Below are 18573 nucleotides of genomic sequence, written 5' to 3'. Positions count from 1 at the left end.
AACTTTGTCTCTGCTGCTATTGGTTGCTCACCTCCAGCTTCGACGATTTTTCCTGGCAGATACAAGTGGGCATTATCAAGACCGAGTAGTAAAACAGGTTTGACGAAATTATAATTCTTTACTGGCAAATTCTTTAAATGATCAAATTGTTCTTTGTTTAATGACTGCGTCGGCAAATTGAGACCCTTGATGGTATGAACATTTTTCAGTGGATATACGTGACAGTTGTCGACAGTTTCAATTTCACATGATACTCGTTTAGAGTTTTCCGTTGTTTGGCTATCACCGTACCACTGTAGAGTGAGAGGCGTGACATGCCCCCGAAGCCCTAACTGTGCGGCGACATCGTCTTCGAGGAGCGTAACCGACGACCCTTCATCGATCATGGCATACGTGGTGATCTTACCTAAGGGTCCTGCCAAAATAACGGGAACAACTTTAAAGAGATTAGCTACCTGCTCTTCGCGACAATTTAAAAGGCGTTCTCGATCGGCCGGCAATGTGGACTGTGATGCAATTTCCTTATGTAACAATTGGTGATGCATACGCTTGCAATTGTTTAGCGCACATGGCTTACGGCGACGGCAATTCAGTAGGCTGTGACCTTTCACCAAACATCCGAAGCATAACCGCTGCTGCTTGACAAGTGACCATCTGGCGTCTATCTCCATTGATTGAAATTTACGGCAATCGGTTAATAAGTGAGTTTGGCTGCAACATAGACATTTTGGTTGTTCTTCACTTGTACGCAAAACTCGGCGAACTGAACCCCCACTTAGACCATGCTGACGATTAGCATTCGTACTGTAGCCGGGCGGTGGCACTATTTGCTGTCTGAAGGCGCATGAGATTCTGCCTATTATTGTATGAAAATTCAGCAGTGGTGTCCACGAAATTCGCCAGAAATAACGGCCAATCCTCCGGGTTTCCATCGAACGTAGGTAGCGGGTACAGTTTGGTGGCATGTCCTTCCATTAGTAGCATTGCATTTGCTGCTGACGATGGTCGTAGTTGTGCTGGTGGTGGCGCTGCTTGTGATGATGGAGCAGGAGCACCCACGATTGGTGCTAAACTAGTAGGCGCGGTAGTATTGGCATCTGTTTCAATCCGTTCTCGCAGTTGCTGCAGCTCAACTTGGCTACGGCTTGTTTCGTTACTAAGCTCTCGCACACAGTCTCGAAGCGATGCAATACTTGCTACTAACGAAGCCAGTGTTTCGCCGGTAGCACCCAATGCTTGCTGGGCTGCGTTACGCTCTCCTATATTTACCGCTGTGGTATCTCCGTCCATTTCTTCGTCACTACCATTACTTTGGGTGGTGGTATTTTTACCTTTTTGACGAGTATTCATATTGATGCTGCTGAAACTTATGGCTGGAAGGCGCTTGAAAATTGTCTCTCGAAGATTTGTTTTATATAATCGCTTGGCAATTTCACATTAAACGCATATGTGAACACACCAGAGGGATTTGTATTTGTATTTATTAGGCAATTCATCCCAGCACAACAATTCGACAAAAATTATTTTACAGTGCTAGTCGGTAAAAGGCATAAAATAGGAACAATCTAATCTTGAAACTTAAAGCTAATGACTATGGCTAAGAAAAGGTTACAACAAATAATATATTTATTAAATAGTAAATAGATAAATAAAGGAATGATAGAGTACATTTGCTTAGAAGGAATCAGTATTTTAATTGTCTAGGTTATTATAGAAACTTGTTAATTCTTTATTGAAGAGCAGAGCATTGCTTATAAGCCTAAGTCTAGAAGGGAGCGAGTTCCAAAGACGTATGGAATTAATGAAGAACTGGCGATCAGATATTAGCATACGATGTCTGAAGTGGGTAAGGAGAACAGATCTAGACGACTGGAGAAAATTTAGCCTCCGATACAGATAGTCAGGTTCCTTTATATATATTAATTTATGTAGCGTAGTGAGCGTTTTAAGTTTAATAAGGTTATCGAAAGAAATGTTTAGCAACCTGTAAGCATGTTGAGAGACGTGGTCAAGTCTTTTCAACCCATAGACGTATCTAGCAATGTTGTTATACACAACATTAAGTTTCCTATTACATACATAGTCACAATTGGAGTAAACCTCACAACCATAAAGGAGCGTAGGTATTAAGTACGCTTTTGCTATTAGTAGACGAATATGTAACGGAGTAAAATATTGTGTAAGCCAGAGTGTACGAAGCATCCCATACACTTTTCCCACTGTGCGGAAGATGTGATCTTTCCATGTCAGGGTTTTGTTAAAAACTATACCTAGATTTTTTGCCGTGTCAACGTATTCTATAATAGTGTTGTCTAAAATTAAATTTTCCATTCCACTTTTATCTAGTGACCTTCTATGAATGACTATACATTTCGACTTCTTAGGGTTAAGACATAAGCCGTTCATAGAAGCCCACGTACCAATTTGACACAAATCGTAATTTAAGTTATTAATACATGAACTGGTACGATCACTAGGACAGCACATATACAATTGTACGTCGTCAGCATAAATGTGAATATTACAATACTTGAGAACACCAGGCAAATCGTTTATATACAAAACAAATAACAGGAGACCAAGGATTGAGCCTTGTGGGACTCCTCTTAAAACACTGACGAAGTCAGACTTTCTGCTACCAACACTTACTGCCTGAGTTCGGTCGGCCAAATACGATCTGATTAGGGCTGTTGCACAGTTGGAGAAATTAAATAGGTTGTCCAGCTTCTTGCAGAGAACGGTGTGGTCGACCGAGTCAAACGCTTTTGAATGGTCGAGAAGAGTCAGGAAAGCAGTAAAATTTTTGTCAACTTGTTCTCGAATATCCTCTATCACCGATAGGAGCGCCGTTTTACAGCTACGATTTGACCTGAATCCAGACTGGGAATCTGTGAGAAGGTTATTATTCTGCACATAAGTATTTATCTGGCAGTGCAAAATTCGTTCGACGACCTTGGAAAGGAAAGGCAGAATAGCTATAGGCCTATACTCCTTGTTTTGCTTGGGGATTGGGATTACCTTAGCAACTTTCCAACATTTGGGAAATACACAGGACGTCAGCACAGAGTTAACCAAGTAGGTTAAGTGAGGAAGGATTTTAGGAAGAATTATTTTTAAAAATTTCGGACATATACCATCGAACCCCATAGCATTAGACTTTACTGAAAGAATGGCTTGAACGACATCACAATCATCGACACTAGCAAACTCAAGAGGACCAAAATCAACATTAGCGCGAATACAATAATTATCAGCACATATATTGTCAGTTGAGATTGGCAGATTTACAAAATTTATATTTATCTCATTAATGTCTACATCAGGGAGGACAGAAATATCACATTTGGATTTTCCGATACCAATATGTTTAATCGACTTCCAGGTTTCCTTCGAACTCAAAGCAGCACTAAACTTGTTATTATAAAATCTCTGCTTAGCTGACCTAATGGCTTTGTTTGCAGCGATCCTAGCCGTTTTGAAGCAGTTGTGAGCCTCCAGGGTTTTGTATCTTTTCCATCGTGAGTAAGCAAGGTTACGCTGGTGAATTAAGTGTTTTAGATTGGCACTAAACCAAGGGGTATTATTGTGTGTAGCAGCTTTGAGTTTCACTGGCACATAGTTGCCGAAAAGCCTAATAATATGGTTCTGTAGGAATGATGCCTGATCATCGACCGATGTCAGTGTACGAATCAAGCTCCACTCAACCGACTCCACCGCTGCATTAAGGGAACTGTAATCTATGCTTCTAAAATCACGATATGTAAAGGAACATTGTATGTGTGACGTTTGAAAGTTGTAACTAAGAAATATCAGATCGTGTTTTGAAAAGCAAGATACCGACAATTGATCGTAGTGGAGCAATTTCAGGGGATCATTCACAAAAAATAAATCCAGCAAAGAAGAATTTGAGTCAGTAAAGTGTGTAGGTGAAGTTAAATTGGTGGGAAAAAGTCCAAGAGACTCCATACTTAGCTTTAGAGTTGAGTCGACGAGAAGGTTGGAGTTGAAATCCCCAGCGATGATTATATTATCATAGCTTATAAGTAGAGGCTCGAGAAATTCAATAAAGCCAGAGAAGTCAACTCCACGATTAGGTCTGTATGCACAGCCTATAAGAAGCCTTTCATTATTTACAGAGAACACGTCTACGAACACATATTCGACAAAATCACTTGGACTAGCACTGCAGCAAAGTTTACAGGATAAACTACTTTTAACATATATAGCAACACCACCACCATGACCACGTCTATCAGCCCTGAAAAGTTGATATCCATTTAGTTGCACCAAATCATTTTTGTGACATGAAGAAAACCAGGTTTCGGAAATACATATAACATCTATATCAGAACCCTCAGATATGAATCTCAATTCATCCAGCTTTTTATATAGGCTTTGCGCATTAAGATGGATGACTTTGAGCCCTTTAGTACGTTTGTTGAATACGCGCAACAGTGTATGTAAGCAGTCTTTGGAACTAGACAACCTATAGTCTAGGACCATCACTATATATGGGATATAAAGAATGCTCTGCGATGCGCAACAATAAAGACAACATAAGTGATTGTTTTCAAGTATGATAGGGAGATATAAAGACAGAAACGAAGAGACTCAAGAACTTAAGTAATATACCATACATAGAAATTAATTTATTGATCATTATTCGTTGGCGCAGCATCAACTCGAAAGGAACTCGCGCTTTCTTCGCCGGTATTCTCAAGACGCTCTAGAAAATCCAAGCTATGTATTGCTTCAGGGCTGGCGTTGGCTGTTCGTCTGATATGTACCAGACCCTTCTTAGAAAAAACCGCCACTACCTTCCTTTTCTTCTTTAGACGGATCGCTGCCTTGAAGATCGCATAATTTTGCCTAGACAGCGAAGCATTTACATAAATCGGAGCATTTGAATTTATGCCCACATGAACTAATTGCAGACCCTTGATGTTTGGATTGTTTTGGCGCCTAAAGGTGCCTATACTTTTTAGCAATTTGTTTCTGTCTGTCGGCGACTGAAATTTGATTATTACGTCCGGATCTGTCACGCTGTTGTCTATTTTCCGTAGCCGAAAAATGCTCATTATAGGTATTGGTTGCAATCTAAGAGTGGAACAGAGGTGATGAAAGACACTTGCTAAGTTTTCTCCTTCCTTAAAGGGAATTCCGTGTACACGGACTTCACTTGCGGCAATATGGCTCTCTTGCTTTGACGCATTGTTTTTGAGTTTTTTTACTTCCTCTTCGAGATAACCAACGCGCTCGAACACATTCTCCAGCTGAGTAACTCTTGCATTAAGCTCACTGACCTCTTTCTTCAGCACCACAAATTTGTCTTCTAGTTTTTTGCATACGAATTCGATGAGCCTGACAAAAAAAACGGCCACAGTAACGATATAACAAAAAACAAATAGTTGGCGATACCGTATTAATAATGATGTGATGCTCTTAGACTTTGACGACGACAATTCTATGGTTGACGATGGCTGGAGCACAAGGACATTAGTGAAACTTTATGTCGACGGCGACAGCAGTACTTTACATTAATGGCAAATAAAATTAGAAACTGATTTTAATTTATGGCATTTAATTTATTTGTTTAAATTATACAAGTCAAATTATTTCACTGCTTTGACATAGTGGCGTGTGTTCACTAATGTGTGTCCTTGTAGCCCCCAACGTTGCGAACGAATGTACGAGAATAATTGTCTGCCTCAAATTCTGCCTATTTAAATCAAAGTTGATTAGGTGATTTTTAAAGTCCCGCTATGCGATGTTGGAAAAGAACAGCACAGCTTATATTATACCTGCAGGCAGTACAATAAAAAAAACATAAAAACAGGCAAACATAAAAAACATAAAAAGGCAGGCAAACCCAGTAGGCACATATATTGCAAATGTACCCAGTCATACTTTTGTAAGTCATTTTGTAACGACACGGGCAGTCATAACTCATTATGTTATGGTCTATATTGAGCTTAAAACCTAACTGATTATTGGCATCTACGCAATTACCACATTTATTAATGGGCATGCTCTCCTTGCAGTTTTCTACCCCATGTTCTCCCAAACATTTACTACATCTCTGTTTCAGAGTGCAATTGGCAGCTATGTGGTTAAACCCTAAATCTTTGTAGCACCTTTTTACAGTTTGACCGTCATAAAATGGGCAGCCATCCCATCCAACATTAATTTTCTTATGTCTCAGAATGGCCTCATAATATTTATGCTCTATTTCTATAACTGAATTAATATGTTGTCCTCTATTTTCTTTCTTAGCGCGTTGATTTGTAATAAATAAAATAAAATAAATGTAAGGCGCGATAACCTCCGAAGAGATCTAAGGCCGAGCTTCTCTTCCAATTTGCGTCGTGCTCCTCTTGATTTTCCCTACAAATTGGCCGGACGGGACCTACATGTTTTATGCCGACTCCGAACTGCACCTGCAAGGCAGATGAGTTTTCACTGAAAGCTTTTCATGGCAGAAATACACCCGGAGCGCTTGCCAAACACTGCCGAGGGGCGACCCCGCTTAGAAAAATTGTCTTCTAATTGAAAAACATTATCTCTAAAATTTTGATGTTGCTTTGCCCGGGAGTTGAACCCGAGGCATACGGTGTGATAGGCGGAGCACGCTACCATCACACCACGGTGGCCGCCACAATAATACATTTCATTTTAGCTTCCCTCAGTGTATCATTCTGCGCCAGGATCCGGCTAACTATTTCGCTCTCGGTTTGCTCTGCACTAATATTAGCTATCACAACTCTAGGAAAATACACTTTTGGTTCAATATTATACACTCACATCAAACTTTTCTGTGAGCGTATCTCTAATTTTGCCCTTTTCGCCTGCTGTATTAGCGCTTATAATTATTGTGCCATTATTTTGTTTTGTACCCTTCCTATATTTAAATGAGATGGATCTATTTTGTTTAAATCCGTTTTTATTTTCTCAATTGCTTGTTTCACTTTGGGCTTAATAACAATTGGAGGGATGCCTTATGTAACAGTGGCATATGTAGTAACATTTCCACCGTCAAAACCTTTATTCTGATTAGCAGCCTTCTTAACCTCGTTTAATAATTTCCTCTTTCTGTTTATTAAACGCCTCATTAGGGATATTAGCAACCTTTATTTCCTCTTTCTGTTTATTAAACGCCTAATTAGGGATATTAGCAACCTTTTTAACTTCATTAATAATTTCATCCTTTTGCTTAGTGAACACCTCATTCGGTATACTACCTTTACTTAGTTTATCCTTATTTTCCAAGCACAGGCATTCTATTTCTTTCATTAACTTTATTTTTTCTGAGTTCACCTTGTAGATTTTTTATACTATTATTTTCATCTCTCTTCGTTGTGAGTTATGGAAGCGCTTATTTCCCTTTTATGCTCACTCAACATTTTTTCAATTTCGCTTTTTTGCTCTTTCAAATTTACTCTGTTTACCTTTGAAATAGCCAAGATTTCCCTTGAAGCCTCATCAACATTGGAAACATGAGTAATGCAATCATCACAAATAAATCTTAAAAGTTTACAACCTTGCAAACAATTAAGGCCATAATCATCGATAGATGCACACGCAATGTTTTTAGGCACTTTATTAATGCTGGTACATCACCTGTCGCTACTTTGCTAGTTTCACCAATTTTTAGTGCTTATTAAAGCACACAGACTTAATAATGTTTATTCTGTTTACGAGCTCCAAATACACGGCCGTTCGCACGCAATTCGCAAATTGATATGCCTACACTCAGACAGCCTAGCGATAGGTTTACCTAACACGTTCATACTGGTGTATCGTTAGACATCTCTGCGGTAGTAACGGACTGTTTTCATCAAAAAATTTCAAGAAAACGTCAATTCGCAATTGGCTTTCTACGGGCATATGTAAAAACAGCAAGCAAACTTGCCTGATTACAACCAGAAAAGAACAGTATTTTTACTGAATAAGCTAGGAAAGATATATTCAGGATCACATTCACAAGAACAGAATATTGGTCAATTGGCCTACACTGGGAAAAAATGAGAAACCCCTTCAAAGGCAGGGGAGGGAGCTGTAGTGAGGAAAGTTGTATCGAAGCAGTCACTCACTTCGTCTGCGAGTGCCCAACCGTAGGGAACATTAGGACCCGAACGTCAGGCTGTTTTGTGCTATAGGATTTAATGTTGGTATCAAAATGCTCCATTATTCCATTTTGATTTAACCAAATGGTTGGAGTAAACATGCACAGGGTATATTACGTACAAATAGAATAGAAAAAGATTCACATACATTTTTGTAGGTTTGGCTAAGGTTTTCTCAATAGAACCGATAATTTCAGAAAGTTTTACCTGGGTCTTCCATTTCTCAGACATACCATGCAAAGATTTAAATATCTATCAAGCGACCTTAATAACAGATATTCAACAAAGAAGACAAAAGCCCACGAATCCGTTATGTATGAACCACACTTTGGTTAAATTTTTGTTTATTTGATCGACTATTGGATATTAAAATATGCAAAATTTACCGACATTTTCGATTTGAGTGAGAAAAATAAAAGTTAGCAAATAATTTCATATTTCGGTGACTCTTGGCTGCCATGAGAGATTTTTCGAAAAAGTTGTCGTCTTATATTTTTTGTGTGCCTTGGTTCCAGGAATACGTATGTGAAGCTAATGCCCCTATTACCGTTTACAACTCAACTCTCTATCAGTTGAAATTTTGCAATTTGGTATCACAGATTACAACTCAGCCTGTCAAAAAAATGTCGGTTGAAGTTTCCTAGTCTTACAACTTTTTGCGGCATTACCGTTTACAACCTTGTGTTGGTGTAGTTGTAAAAGACATCAAATTATGACAACTGATTACTAGCAGTTGTCTCAGAAAATTTTGAAGCTGTATTGAAAAAGGGTGACGTTATAAAAGACAGTGCACCACATAATTTTTATCAAAAATTATCAAAGGTGGTATTAAAAGGCGCGTTTCGACCTCCGTTTTTAGAATCTGAAAGCAAAAATTTAATTCTATTAAAAGATATAAGCAAAAAATCGGTTCAAATTTTCATGTGGTTGTATTTTGCCAAATTTGTTGTACACACACATACACTAATGCAGAAAGGTGCTGGGCCCACCCAAAGTTATTTTCGTAAATTGCTGCCGAAGGCCGCCTACGCAGAAAGGTGTTCTGTGCAAAATAAACTATGGATCGAGCTCCATATTTCGACCCTCTCGAGGCCATTTTGTGGGTTTTTGTAAATATTTTTCGACAGAAGTAAAATTTCTAATTTCCGCTTTCGGATCCTAAAAACGGAGGTCGAAACGCGTCTTTTGATACCACCTTTGATAAAGGTTAGATGGTGCACGGTCTCATAAAACGTTACAAAAACACATTTATAGAAAAAACAACGTTTTAACGAAGGATTACATTGAAAAACTTTTTGACTTTATGGAGCGACATCCCAAAGTTGGACGAGGCTGGCTGCAGTTCGGATACAGCCAAAATATGTGAAATTATGCGAACGTGAGTCCAATCGATACTACCCGCTACTCCTGGAAATCCTGTTTTAGAGTAAAACTCGCAGACCCGTCAGACGTTGTTCTGACCTAAATTTGATCTATCTGCATACATTTTAATAAGCTTTTTCCGTCTAACTCTGCCTCCCCTTCTTCACTTTTTCTTTATCCTTTTATTCACTCCTCCCACCGTCTTTATCGCTTCATCTCTATCTTCGTCTCACTCTGCCCTCCCCCCTCTTCACTTTTTCTTTATCCTTTTATTCACTCCTCCCTCCGTCTTTTTCGCTTCACCTCTATCTTCGTCTCACTCTATCTAGTCTCCTTCTCCTTCCCTCTTTTCCCTTCTCAAGTTTTTCCCACTCTTCTTAATCCCTTATTGCCAGTCCCAGAGGGTGGTATGCATTTTGTTCCAGTCCCATTCCGAGTCCCAGTCCCACTCCGAGTATCAGTCCCAGTCCTAGTCCTAATCCCATTCCCAGCCCGTCTCTGGTCTACTTCCCGGAAAAAGGATCATAAATACTAACATGTATAGGCAAATTTATATACCAAATTTCAGGAAAATCGAATAGGACGTATGTATGTAAATAGGTATGTGGGTATTGTTAATTCATGTCTTTATTTCGGCTTCGCATGCATATTTATCAGTTTTGCCAGGTTGATGCGACTAAATCGGATATCACAATGATAATTACTTTAAAGCTCTCGGCAACAGCTTTCATTTGATATCCATATTACACACACGTTCTATGGGTATCCGGGTCCACGTTTTGGCCTATATCTCGAGACCCTAGTCACCCAGCGGTATAAAACTTACACTGTATCAAAGCACACACCAACAGCTTCATTTCATATCCATAATGTAAAAACACATCCTAGTGTTACCCTGGTCCACGTTTTGGCCTATATCTCGAGACCCTAGTCACCCACGGGTACGAAAAATACCCCGTACTCATAAACAGCTTCCTTTTGATACGCATATTGTACAAGCATATCCCAAGATTACCCGGGTCCACGTATTGATCTCAATACCCTAGCCAGAACGGGATAAAAAGTATCCTATGTATGTCTCCTGGTTCTAAGCTACCCCTCCACCAATTCTCAGCCAAATCTGTTAATCAGTTCTTGATTTATAAAGAGTGTAACTAACACCACTTTTTTTATATTTATGCTTACATCACATTAGAAACTTCAAAAATAACAGTATATCTCCACTATCTAATGTATGTTGTTATACATACAAACCTTCCTCTTCAATCGCTCTATCTATTAAAAAAAGCGCATCAAAATCCGTTGCGTAGTTTTAAAGGTTTAAGCATTCAAAGGGACATAGGGACAGAAAAAGCGACTTTGTTTTATACTATGTACTGATAGTGATAGTGATACATGCAAAAATACCAAAAAATTAAACTTTTGTTTAAGAATTTTAAGAAAATGTGCAATATTTTTAACGAAAGGGTATTTTTCAAGAGATGTATGCATTCTAAACCATTTATGTTGCATTAACTTGGCAACAACGCATAAATATGTCAAGCTGATATGATATGAAAATACATACATACATCCATACATATAAATGTACTCCCGAAGTTAAATAACGCAGCGAATTCTACTATGTATGTACGTATGTGTCGCATCACGCCTCACTCAAAAGCAATTTGCTCGCACAGTTGACACCGAACAATCACACACACGAATCTTTTGGTGAAAATGTTACTTTTGTTTAAACAATTTGGCTGATATAAGAAAGGGATCAAGTTTTTTTGTTGATGCAGGTCGAATGCAAATATTTCAAAGTTTTACTGAAAAGTAGAATTTTTTAAATCCATCTATTCGTTAATGAGTTATAGCTGTGTAAACAAAAATTTTATGATTTTTTACTACATTTTGGCAATTTGCCACGCCCCTATAATATAAGTCTTCATTTTATATTAACTGTACCATCTCACGTAGCTAAGCTTTCAAATGCAAAAAACCGTTTTAAAATCGGAGCATTCTGTGTGAAGTTATGTGCATACATGGCATTTAGCAACTTTATTTTATAAGATTTATATATTATAGATACAATTTTTGGTGTTTGGGTTTTAATCCACTTCGCACAAATATTCTCCTCAATAATATCTAAAACCAGTCCAACACCAAAATCATTTTCACAGAATTTTTGATAGCTGCCGTCAACAAGGAATCGGAGTGTGGCGCATAATTTTAAAATAGGGGTACAGCCTTCCCTCGAACGCGTTTGCGGAAATGGTCCTTAATTTTGTTTAGTAATTAACAAAATGCTTCCTTTCAAATCTGCAAAATAACTTCATTAGAACCTCATCATTTGTCACTTCAACATTTTCTTACTTGGTGCTTGGTAGTTCCAAGGGATTGGAATGATCGCGCGAATGTTTTCCGTATGCGCGACATGTCAATCACCAACATTTTCGCCATTATAAAGTAGATTTCATATAATATCCGTTTTGCTTTTAATAACAAAATCACTTTTGCAAATGCTTAAATTTCCGCCACAAATTGGTCAGCTGTTCATTTATATGTCAAATCATCACTTTCTTAGGTTGGCAACATCAATTAAACTTCAACTGAAATAAGTTGTAATGCGTATTACCAAACAGGAGTTGAGTTGTTTTTAATTACAACCCAACTAAGTTGAGTTTTAAACCGTAATAGGGGCATAAGAAATAACATTAAGGGGATTCAAGGGGTTGTGTAGCGGAATATATAGCTTCTCCAACCCAATTGTCAACCTCACCTTCGAGCGGCGAATCCCGTTTCACTAACAGACGAGTCTCTGGCGACCCCAAGCTCCTCATGGAACTTGGGGGTGGGGAGGGAGGGATGGCCTGAAGGCTTAATGTGGCCATATAAATCGTTCCCGAGATGGTCGGGCCAGCACCTTAATGGTGCTGTGTTACCGGAGCGTATCGGATCTGTATCCGACAAAGGACCATCACATCGATAACACTCCCCAAAGCCTTCGGGGAGTAACCTAATCGCTACAACAACAACAACAAATAACATTAAGAGGAAAGAAACATTGAGAAGAAATGCTATCGTATTAAAAAAAAACTTCACTGTCGCCCCATGACATATCAAGTTTAGGGGCGCTTCCCAAGGCAGTCGGTTCTATGTACCGGAGCGACTCGGGATTTTTCCCGACCAAGGACTGTCATTTCAGTGTGACCCCATTTAATTTGTTTCGTCCCTCCCACAAATTGTCATCCTCCCAGCAGCTCCTTGCAGCAGGACTGCTACATATTCTCTTACTCCGGGAAGGTATCGAACCCAATCCGGGTCCGTCTCCTAACCCCGGTCATGAGAAATGGTTTTGCTGCATTTGCCAGAAAAGAATCTTTTTAGGACGGTCATACTCTGTTCAGTGTGTCTCGTGCAAGGGATGGTTGCATCGGACAGGTTGTTCTGGGCTTGATCCCAAAACCCGACGTCCACGTAACTTTTATAAATCTTTTGTGGCTCCTTGCTGCTCACGCCCAAGGGCGTCCCGTAGTCTACGCCTAAGCGTATCCCCACTACCTTCCAGCAGCTTCGCTGCTCAACAAGCCACAACAAGTACCCGCTGCTGCTCGCGCCCCACGGCGCCAACAACTCAAACAGCTGATACCACTCATAACTACTACCTTCGTAGTAGAGCTGGTTGCAATGCTGAGCATCAGCCCCTGCCCCCGTCTTCTTCTCCCCCCCTCTTTTCTGGCAGCAATCGTGCAGGTCAGGGAAACAGACTCTTAGTCCCTGCCTCCGTTTGCACCTTCTGCCAGCACAGAATATATAGGTTTGCGACATCCGCTCAATGCAGCTCCTGCCTTGGGTGGTGCCACTTTCCTAGATGTTCTGGTCTCCGCGACGGCAACCCCCGACGGGTTTCATCGCGCCATGTTGCCAGGTCGCAAACCCAAATCATCCGGGTACCCCAATGCTTGCCCAAGGGCGCCCAGTCCCAAGGCCACAACAGCAATTGCGTCCTGGCCTTCCACAACCTAGGCGTAGTCACCCCTCACTTACCCCTAGAGTGGCGGCGTCACCCCTCATGCACTTCAGAATTCTGCAGTTCAACTGTAATGGACTAACTGGGAAGATTACGGAGATAGTCGATTTCATGAAGCGGCACAACATCCGCATTGCTTCGATTCAAGAGACTAAACTCACGGCAAAATCTGCATTGCAGACCTGCTCTGGTTATAATGTCCACAGGAAAGACCGCGAGAGCGGAAATGGAGGCGGCCTCGCGTTTATTATACACCACTCTGTGCAATATCATATATTTGATCCTGGCATCGACCGCAGTGACAATGTCTTAGAACGTCAAGGCCTATCTGTCCGGTCAGGCGATGCAAATCTAGAAATCATCAACATCTACATCCCTCCTGTCACCTGTTGCCCCAGTGGATACCGCCCTAATATCGAGGCCTTACTCACTGGCAACAATCGCATTATCTTAGGCGATTTCAATGCCCATCACGACCTATGGCATTCAAAATTGCGGGCGGACAGGAGGGGTGAGATGTTGGCGGATCAAATAGACGAAACGACGTTCTGCACAATAAACGGAGACGCCCCCACACGTATGGTATGAAGCTGTCATAGCTCGCCAGATATCTCAATCGTGAGCGCAGAACTCGTAAACTGCGTCAACTGGCAGCCGATGGTAACATTGGCATCCGACCACCTGCCCATACTTATTTCGTTCGAGCGTACCGCCGACTTCATCGTCACCGAAAAACGCACTTTCATAAACTTCAAAAAAGGAAAGTGGGAAGAATATAAATCTGCAACAGACAGCAGCTTTGCTGCCCTCCCTATCCCGACTGATGCCCGCCAAGGGGAGCGTGCCTTCCGTAAGGTCATTGAATCCGCCTCGGCACATTTCATTCCCGCCGGGAGAATTCCCGAAATCCGGCCCACTTCCCGGCGGAGGCCGCGAGCTTAGCGAGGGAACGCGACCTTATAAGACAGCATGATCCAGGCGACCCCCAAATAAGGGATATAAACCAACGCATCAGATTGCTTGTGGACGAACACAAGCGGGCGAAATGGGAAGAGCACCTAAGAGGTTGTAACCTCTCTACCGGTGTAGGTAAACTTTGGTCCACCGTAAAGTCCCTATCGAATCCGACTAAGCACAAAGACAAAGTTTCCATCGCCTTTGGCGATAAGGTGCTGTCGGATGCGAAAAAATGCGCGAGCGCTTTCTGCCGACAATATATAATGCATCCTACGGTCGACAAAGATAGACGGAGAGCCAATAGGCACGCACATAAACACAAACTCAGCGCGTCACCAATTACCATCACCGCTAGAGAGGTTGAGGACGCCATTGGTCGCGCTAAACCATCCAAAGCAGTGGGCCCAGACGGCATAGCCATGCCGATGCTTAAAAACCTAGGGAAAGAGGTTTTCAAATATTTAGCGCATGTCTTCAACCTGTCTCTTTCCACCTTTGTCATACCCGAGAAATGGAAAATGGCCAAGGTGGTCCCGCTACTAAAGCCTGGGAAACCAGCTAACGTAGGTGAGTCATATCGTCCGATATCTCTCCTATCGCCAGTGGCAAAGACGCTTGAAGCCATTTTGCTCCCTTATTTCCAAGCACATTTGCAGCTAGCCCCTCATCAGCATGGCTTCAGAAAACTCCATAGCACTACCTCCGCGCTAAATGTCATTAGCACCCAGATAAATTGCGGTTTGAATCAATATCCCCACCATAGAACAGTACTCGTAGCGTTAGACCTATCAAAAGCTTTTGATACGGTCAACCATGGCTCGTTACTGCAAGACCTGGAAGGGTCCACCCTTCCCCCATGTCTTAAAAGGTGGACCGCAAATTATCTGGGTGGTCGGCAGGCATCGGTGCAATTCAGAAACGAAACATAAAAACAAAGGAGAATTAAACAAGGGGTGCCACAGGGTGGTGTCCTATCCCCGCTTTTGTTTAATTTCTACATATCTAAGCTACCTTCACCACCGGAAGGACTCACAATCGTTTCCTACGCCGATGACTGCACAATAATGGCCACAGGCCCAGGCCCAAAGATCGATGAGCTATGCAATAAAATAAACGGCTATCTCCCTGATCTCTCCAGTTTTTTCGCCTCGCGAAACCTGGCATTGTCACCGACTAAATCTTCCGCGACCTTATTTACAACATGGACGCCCCAAATGTCGACCATATTGAACATCCACGTCGATGGCACTACGCTACCGACTGTCCTACACCCCAAAATCTTGGGTGTGACGTTTGATCAGGATCTACATTTTGGTGCGCACGCAACCGCAATTGTTCCAAGAAGTCAGAGCCTTAATAAAATCCTCAAATCCCTTGCTGGCAGTACCTGGGGAAAAGATAAAGAAACGCTCTTGACCACATACAAAGAATTAGCCAGCCGATTACGTGCTACGCGTCACCCATATGGTCGCCAAGCCTAAAAACCACCCACTGGAAGAAACTACAGGCCTGCCAAAATACTGCTCTCAGAATCGCCACGGGCTGTCTTCTTATGTCCCCAGAACACCATCTGCATAATGAGGCGAGAATACTCCCCATCAGGGAGAGAAATGAGATGCTGACCAAACAGTTTCTGTTGAATACCCAGAAACCTGGGCATCCCAACAGACATCTGATTGACGAACCAGCACCGCCTAGGGGCCTAAGGATTCATCTCCGTAAGCATTTTGAGGAAATACGGCACCTGAGAACCCAGCCGTATGAAGCGGAAAAACACAAGCAGGTCTTTGGTGAACTCCATAGACAGGCGTCGGACCTTTATGTCGGGAATTGCCCGGTGAATCCAGTACTTGAAGAAAAATATCCAGAACTCGCAGAAGAGGAACGCATACTCCCCAGGGAAACGCGTGTCACTCTTGCTCAACTTCGTTCTGGATACTGTAACAGGTTAAACTCTTACCTATCCAGAATCAACCCCGACATACAAAATGTATGCCCTGCTTGCAATGTGTCCCCACATGACACCAACCATCTCTTTAATTGTAATGTGGAACCAACGCCTCTAACACCCCTTTCCTTATGGTCCACCCCTGTTGAAACGGCAAGTTTCCTTGGACTCCCGTTAGAGGATATTGATGACAATTTGTGATCGGTCGCGGCTATTAGGTGGGGCGAGCATTGCTACAACAACAACAACAGGGGCGGCGAAATGCCCACTTTTTCAAATATACATATGCCCAAGTCGTAGAAACGTCTTACCAAATTTGAATATGATGTGATTTATAAGTCCAAGGATGTGATTGTTTAAAAGCGTTGCTCTCCCTTTCTCCAAAACTTTTTGTATACACACTACCAGAATGACAAAATTGCTTTCTAAAAATATTTAGTATATAACTTAGAAATTTTCCTTTTTTTAAAGTAGCACATACATATTTACCTAAGTTAATTATTCATTACAGGATTACGATTATTATGACCGTAGATTCGATGATACACGCGATTTATTTGAAAGGAGGTATCAGAGCTCTAGGATGCGAGATTTCCCACCTCCACCGCTTTCACGTCGGGAGCCCATGCCCCTTCCACCACCTTTAAGTGGCAGCATCAGAGGAAGCAGCCTCACACGCGGGTACGATTCAATGTTCAGTCGCCGTTCACCGCCTCCGAGGAGCAGCAATGGACTTGGTCGTTATGGGTATTTACAATGCTGATGTTTAAACATAAATACATATATCTAATGGTTATTTGGATTTTTTTAATTACAGTTATGAAGATTTTAGTCGCGATTCATTTGATGATAGGATGATATCTTCCAGAGGAATGCGAGGCCCTTCGCCACCTGGTCGTAGATATGCACCGTACTGAGATGAACTTTACTTTGAGCAGTAGTTATGTAAAAGACGTGAAAATATAGCTATTGAACGAGCGGATATCAATTTTTTGTTCTATAATTAAACACTTTCTTTCGGTGTATTGCGTTGGACATTTTCACAATAATTTTCCACTTGTATATTTGCCAGTAACGTATAATTAATTTCATGAAAATTAAAATAGCAATTCAAAAGGTTTTTTTTAAGTCATATTCAGTCACAATATTTGTTCTATTCTTTTTAAAAAACATATACATATGTACAATGTACGTTGTCGTATTTATTGTTATTCATTCATTGTAAAAAATAAAAAAGGCACATCAGCTTAACAATGTCTATATAAACCCATATATGACTCCAAAAATAAAGATTATAAATATTACATAAATACGTTCTATACATCTAAATAACTACTATACAATATCTTGTATACCCATGAAGGTGCAAATACCCTGCTTGCAATTGATATAAAATACATCCAATTCGGTACCTTTTGCAGATATACAGACTTACGGAATTTCGTCCTCCTAGCAGATATGTATTGTAATGCATAACTAACGTTTTGATTTCTCTTAATTTCGATAATTATTAAAAGCACTTTTTCAATTTACTTTGCTTCATTTACAGAACTTGAATAAAAACTGTGACGCATGGTCCAAAGATCGGTTTCTAAACTTAAAATTTTACACATTAAAAACGTTAAGCAAAAATTAATATGTTTTTTTACAGTATTATTTAGCGAATAAATTCTGCTCAACTTTTTATATGCGAACCACAATTTATTCCCACAGTAGTAGCGCCTTCTACCTGCGTCACAAATGGTTTTGTAGTTTTTTTTCCTCGATATCAATTTAATATTCCTTGACACTTCGCAAAATATGCTATCGAATTAGTTCCTAACTGCTATTTCGCCTTCATATTACAAAGGCGCCAAGCTTTAAGGGAACAGTTTTTCATGAAAGCTGATAAAGTTGGAAAAAATGACGATATCTACGGTGTGATATCTGCAGAAATGTAGTTTGGAATTAGTGTTTTGGGCGACAGAAAAAGATTGCAGGGTAATTGTACATTTCAACATTTTATGAAAGTCTGAAAAGTAAAAAAACAAATATTATGTATATCCCTTCAAAATTTATTAATATAATTCAATTCAAAATATATTCAACTACTCCACTTTTGAATGATTCTAATAAACTATACATGCATGCATGTAACGTGCACCAAATTCTATTTTCTTTTAATTTTA

At 40.6% G+C, this 18573-nt stretch overlaps 1 protein-coding gene across 1 annotated transcript in view; it reads left to right on the top strand.

Moving 5' to 3' along the window:
- The window catches only part of lark (RNA-binding protein lark), a 30510-nt gene extending 12795 nt beyond the window's left edge, over positions 1–17715 (top strand). Inside the window, exons 3-4 of the mRNA XM_067757706.1 lie at positions 16917–17152; positions 17223–17715. Of these exons, the coding sequence (XP_067613807.1) occupies positions 16917–17152; positions 17223–17322 (336 nt within the window). The 3' untranslated portion in view covers positions 17323–17715. The remainder of the gene's footprint in view (positions 1–16916; positions 17153–17222) is intronic.
- The last annotated feature ends 858 nt before the right edge of the window (positions 17716–18573 follow it).

This window comes from Eurosta solidaginis, chromosome 5, assembly GCF_040869045.1.
Source record: "Eurosta solidaginis isolate ZX-2024a chromosome 5, ASM4086904v1, whole genome shotgun sequence".
Classification (NCBI taxonomy): Eukaryota; Metazoa; Arthropoda; class Insecta; order Diptera; family Tephritidae; genus Eurosta; species Eurosta solidaginis.
Note: the sequence above shows the minus strand (reverse complement) of the source record. Positions and strands in the feature narration are given on the sequence as shown.